At 49.8% G+C, this 6,000-nt stretch overlaps 1 protein-coding gene across 6 annotated transcripts in view; it reads right to left on the reverse strand.

The window, feature by feature from the left end:
* Positions 1-1,771, reverse strand: part of UCKL1 (uridine-cytidine kinase 1 like 1) — a 41,289-nt gene extending 39,518 nt beyond the window's left edge. For 3 of the 6 annotated variants that reach the window (XM_037915421.2, XM_037915417.2, XM_007062555.4), the window contains exon 1: positions 1,614-1,770. In XM_037915421.2, coding sequence (XP_037771349.1) covers positions 1,614-1,684 — 71 coding nt within the window. In that variant the 5' untranslated portion in view covers positions 1,685-1,770. Of the gene's footprint in view, positions 1-1,613 lie in introns of all 6 variants that reach the window. The other 3 variants (XM_037915420.2, XM_037915419.2, XM_043526725.1) reach the window with 3 other exon arrangements.
* Between the last annotated feature and the right edge of the window lie 4,229 nt (positions 1,772-6,000).

The following is a 6,000-nucleotide window of genomic DNA, read 5'->3' on the forward strand; positions in this document are numbered from 1 at the left end:
TATACACACGTCTTTTCCAAGATGGCAAATGTTAAGACACTTTTTGCAGTGCATGATATTTGGAAGGGGTGTGTGCACACGTGCAAAAGCACACATGATTTGCAAACAGCTAAACTTTAATATTTTCCAGAAAGCTAATCCTCAGGGCAGTTTAATCTGTTGACCAGTTTACAAAGCAACAAGAAGGAAAGTGACTAATTCCTTGGTTCTGTGTATGCAGACTAGAACCCTTTGCTAATGTTGAGGTGTGTGAAACTAACACCCACTTAGAATCTTTCCTCACTGAAAGAGTTCAACACAGAGATCGTTTTCACAGTTTTCAAGATAGCAACAGATAAAGATTTCACAAGTGCAGAAAGGTTCCAGTTGTGTTTATAAACATCAGGTGAAATCCTGACCTCTCTGAAGTCAGTGGGCGTTTTGCCATTGACTTTGGGGGGGGGGGGGGCAGGGCAGGAGAGGGTTTAGAATTTCACCCCAGAAGAACAAACTGCAGATTTTATAACCCTTGCAAGAGCAGTCTGTGATGCATACACTGGTCACCTCTAAATATTTACAGTTGAGATTTGCAAGTAATTAAGGGTACCACACTATTCCCTAATGAGTGCAGGGCATATCATACTATCATTTACAATGTAAAACTGTAAAAAGAAAAGGAGGACTTGTGGCACCTTAGAGACTAACAAATTTATCTGAGCATAAGTTTTCGTGAGCTACAGCTCACTTCATCGGATGCATTTAGTGGATTTCATTTTTTCCACTGAATGCATCCGATGAAGTGAGCTGTAGCTCACGAAAGCTTATGCTCAAATAAATTTGTTAGTCTCTAAGGTGCCACAAGTTCTCCTGTTCTTTTTGCGAATACAGACTAACACGGCTACTACTCTGAAACCTGTCATAATGTAAAACTGTATGGTTCTGAATAGTGACCCCTGCAAAAAGCATGAAGCTCACTGAGCACTCCACCGTTATCACGGAGCTCATCACAGGCACTTGGAGCTTCATGCGGAGAGCTGAGTTTGAACTCAGATCTCCTGTACTAGCCCCAGATTCTTGAGTTTAAGAAGAATCTCTACTAGCAACATAGGGCCTCTGACACCCAGGCAGCTGAGCAGGCCTGATTCAGCCCAGTACAGGGCAGCGGAAACACAAACACTTTTCACCCTGAAGTATCCCCAGGGCGCTCTCCAAATGCTCTCCATGCTGCCCCACTGAAATGCAGCCAGCTCTGGGGAGAAGGATGCCTATCAGGTGCACAGCACCTTGCAAGACAGAGCCGCAAGGGAAAGTTTGGACAAGCTCCCTAGGGCAAATCCTGCCCCTTGGGAGTGCCGGGGAGATGGTTAATGCCCATGCAGAAGAGAGAGATCCACCGCGCTCCGGGGCTCCTCAGAAAGTCCCCACCACAGCAAACTGCAGGGGCAAAGTGGATGCATCTTGAAGCCTTCCCCTTGGAGAGCTCAGGGGAGCTTGTCCTGCCTTGCCTGGACTCCAGCCCCACCAGCCTTGCCCTGGCAACCGACCCCGGCACAAACAAGCCACAGAAACACCCCCCTCCTGCACCCCAAAGAGCCCCCAGGGGCCGCCCCTGGCTCCCCGGTGCGCCCTGTTACCTGCCGTCTTCTGGCGCGCCTCTCTCCTCATTCACTCCCTCTCCCCCGCCATCACCGGCGGCTGCAGCCATTGCGCTTCGCGATCAGCTGTTGGGAGAGGGGCTGGGGCGGGACGCTCCCTGCGCCCCAGGGCTTCATGGGAGTTGTAGTTCACAGGGGGGAGCGAACGCGCTACTCCCAGAGGCGAGGAGCCCATGGGTGGACTACAACTCGCCGGAAGGGTGGGAGCCCTTTGCATCATGGGAGTCGTAGTTTTTTTGCAGGGGAGGAAACTTAACGACCGTGCAAGGAAAGGAAACTGAAAGGGCGGGTTGGAGGTCATGGGGTGCAGAGCAAGGAGATGGATGCTGCTGGCCACGCAAAGCCCTGTGGTGGGTTTAAATGTAAAAAGAGCTTGCAAAGGACCAGAGCGTGCACTAGCGAGCCTGCAAAATGCCAGAGCCGTCCGCCTGCAAAATATTAGAGGGAGAGGACACTGGGCCTGCAAAATACTAGAGCTGCTTACCAAATCGTAGCCCTGCTAAATGCTGGAGCTATATAACTTTATATCATGTGATAAGTCAACAACCAGGCCCTGTGGTAAACGGGAAAAAGGAGATCTCCCAACATTGCATGTGAGAGTTAACGTGCTTCGGTGGCACGCTGCACATTCCTTCAGTGCTGAGAGCGCCTTTGAAAACTGCCTCAACAGTAATCAGCAATGAGCTTCCCTCCCCAGATGGGTGAGACTTGGCAGCTCTTGCAGCAAGTCCTGTAAGGAAGTTAAGTCACGTGAGCTGGGTATATTCTTAGACTATTGTGTGTGACCAGCGGTGGGTTAACAGCAAATGGTTACTGTATTATTAAATTAAGCGTCAGAACTTGGGTTCCATTCTGAGCCTTCATAGATTTTTAAAGCCATAAGGGGCCATGGTGATCATCTTGTCTGGTCTCAAGTCATAGAATTCCACTCAGTAATTCCTCCTTCAAGCCTATGACTGATCTCGGCACTCTTCAGGTGTATTTTATTTATTAGCTCATGCAGAAATGATGCATACATTAGCTGTCATAACTGAATTAGCAGATGGTAGATAATGTGGTTGATTGTTAGGAAGCTTTGATCCTGCAAAGAATTCTGTGGAATTTACATCCCAGGAGTGGTCCCATAGAAGACACAGTGTGTAGAACTAAACACATGGCTTTGCAGGATCAGGGCATTAGATTTCTCTTTCCATGACCACAAAGGTTACTGGAATGCCTTCTCCCACAAACAGTTGCAAATCTGAATGAATGCGACTCGAGACTCAAAAGGGACAGAAGAAAATACTGGAACAGAAAAGAACGCAAAAGGGTAAAATGTCTCTTTGACAGCAACATGGCTGTGCCATCCACACAGCAAAGACTGCTTTTCTTCTGTGACTAGGCAAGAACTAAAAAAAGACATTCCCCTCCTGGCCCAATGCAGGAGCAAGAAAACCCTTGGGTTCCCTGCCCCAATGCACTTAAATAGAAAATAGTGATTATAACATCATCCAGCAGCCCCTGAAACACAAACACTATTAGCCAAGGCTGAGAGAACAGACAAGAGCACTTGCTTCCTCTCCTTCTCTCCAGCACGAGGTGCAGCTGTTGGCTGAGTCATTAATAGCATCAGAGGCAGAGAAGGCTAAAGGAGAGATGTGTGCAAACAATGCTAAGTTCAGAAAGGAACTGGCTCAACAATGCAAATTTCACAGGGAGGGGGGCTGCTGATCTGCTGCACTCGCTTACCCATGGCATTGTGCACATTCTTGGCCTTTTGCATTCTTGAACTGCCTGAGACTTAAGTGAATTATTGACCCTTTGCAGACACTTGAGAAGGCAAAAGTGCCATCTCCCTTCTTCACTGGAGGGCTGCCTGGCCTCATACTCACCAAGGTGAACGCCACCTGGCGCAATGGAACCTGGCACAATATAGATATTATTAGATCCAGATCTGCTCTGAGTTACATCCCCATTGAATTTGTGGGCTGCACGGGGTGTAATTCAGGATGGCCTGTGTTTTGGAGAGGGTAAGGGAAAGGGCAGATGCAGAAAATCCTCCAGTTTGCTTTACACGTTCCTAATCTCCCTGTCAAAGAGGGCCTTAGCCTCATTTCATTGGGATCGAATGGTCCAACTCACAGATTTGTTGGCAAACTGCTGCGTTAAGGGAGATTTGACTAACTCTGCTGCCTGTTTGGTGATCTGCCAAAAAAGGCATTAGAAAGTGACGAGGACTTTATTGGCAATCTAAACCTGATCCTACAGGCAGGTCTCATTCTTACATCTTTGGTGTCCCCAGCTGCTGTGAACACTTAAGCAAGGACTTTGCAAGGGCCAGGTAACACCATACACCTGGAAGTGAAATGGGGGTGGTGGAGCATTGCTTTAGACTGACTACCACATATATATATTTACAGTTCATGCCAGAGATGGGTCCAGCTCACAAAATTCAGAAGCAGCAGGGGTCACGATTTGCCCCTCTGACCAATTGTCTCGACCTTGGTGGAGTAGCTGGTGCGGTCGTCTGGTGCAATATCCTGTCATCTCTAGTGATCTGAGTTCAGCTCTTCCCACAGAAGACGAGTACTAATGCATTTGAGTCTCATCCCAGCTGTGCACATCACCAAAACACCACACGGTTAAACCCAGCTGGCAATGTCTGCGTTAGAGAGGCCAGGACCTGCTAGTGTAAAGCAAATGATGCTGCAAGCCAGAGTTAAGGTGCAGGAGCAGAACTATATGGAGGAAGTTTATCCAGAGCCTGCCCTTGCTATGCCTATTGCTAAACAAGCTCATGCAAATGTAGGTCCATCTCCTGCAATCGGTCTGTGGACAGGGGACCCTTGCACCCCATAGTTGACTTTAATGAGGCTTTGGGCAGGTGCAGGGGAGTGATCGGGGCCTAACATTAAGTAGCTGTACTATAGTGAAAAACCAAAGTGAATCCGGGATTAGCAATCATCTAGCCAGGCAAATGCTCCCTGAAAGGAGACCAAGGGCTTTTCAATTTTACTCATGAGAGGGCCAAACGGGGAGTTTTGCCATCTGAGCACGTTTGAGTCTCCCAAATGAACTGGGGATTTAACAGTCATGAGCCTGCCTTTCCTCCTGCAGTTGGTTGAAAGTTCCTCTGCTGTTTATATTCACAGCTCTGGCCCAGTCACAAGGGACTGAAGGAAAGCTGCCTGGTTATGGAAACCATCCGCTGCTCTCTCGCAGAGTGGGAGGCGTTGTCCATGGGAACACATGGCCACATTCCCATGTCTTATTTTAGTGATCCCCATTTTCCCTCTCAGGTGGGGAAGAACATTGCCCGAGGTCTCAACTTTCTATTTTTGTGCTGGATCAGAGCCGCCTGGGAGCATCACCCAGAGCCAGGGGGGCTAACGGATCCAGGAGAGGTTTCGAATAACAACAGCTCCATCCAGTGGCTGGAAAGGAATTGCACGTGCATATTCCCAGGAGATTTTCATGAATGAAAACCTTTGGGGGCTCTGACTGAAATACAGCATGCGGAAGCCTGACATAGGGACCGGCGTGTCAGATCAGATGTGTCTCCCCCAGACTTGACCTCAACCAGCTAAATCAAGGTGATGGGTGGAAATGTATGTCTGCACTGGGGGAGGTGACTCTGCTGATCACTAAACTGACCCCGGTTTAACACTGACCTTCCTTCTAGTGGAAAGAGGATGGGTTTCTATGGTGATTCCTACTCCATGCCCCCTCCCCTCATCTCCCCAGAGAGAATAGTTCCCTCAGAGGAGGAGCTGAGTCAGGGGGGTCAAAATTCAGGAGACCTGAGCTCTTTCCTCTTCCCCTAGTAGCCAGAGATCATAAATCTCCCAGTTACCAGAGGGATTCGCTGATCCTTTCGGCCGACATCTTGGGAGCAGCCTTCCACAGGGCAGCAGTTCCTCACGTTGTCAGCGTACCTGTGTGCCGCATTGCGGCCCTAATCCTGCTCACATTGACATCAATGGCCAAGCTCCCATTGATTTCAATGGAAGCAAGACTAGGCCTAAGACCTCCCCTAAACCTGTCCGTTACGGGTGCATTAACCCACAGCCTAGGCCTTGCACTGTTCAGGGGGCCCGGTTACCTGGGGCAGGGGTGGCCAGCCTGAGCCTGAGAAGGAGCCAGAATTTACCAATGTACATGGCCAAAGAGTCCCAGTAATATGTCAGCAGCCCCCCCATGAGCTCCCCCACCCCGCTCCCAGCGCCTCCCGCCCACTGGCAACCCCGCCAGTCAGCGCCTCCCCCTCCCTCCCCGCACCTCCCGATCAGCTGTTTAGTGGCTCGGGTGCGGGGAAGCGAGGGCATGGCAGGCTCAGGGGAGGGCGCAGGAAGGGGTGGAGTGGGGGCAGGGCCCATGGCAGAGCCAG

Source organism: Chelonia mydas, chromosome 13 (genome assembly GCF_015237465.2).
Source record: "Chelonia mydas isolate rCheMyd1 chromosome 13, rCheMyd1.pri.v2, whole genome shotgun sequence".
Taxonomy (NCBI): Eukaryota; Metazoa; Chordata; order Testudines; family Cheloniidae; genus Chelonia; species Chelonia mydas.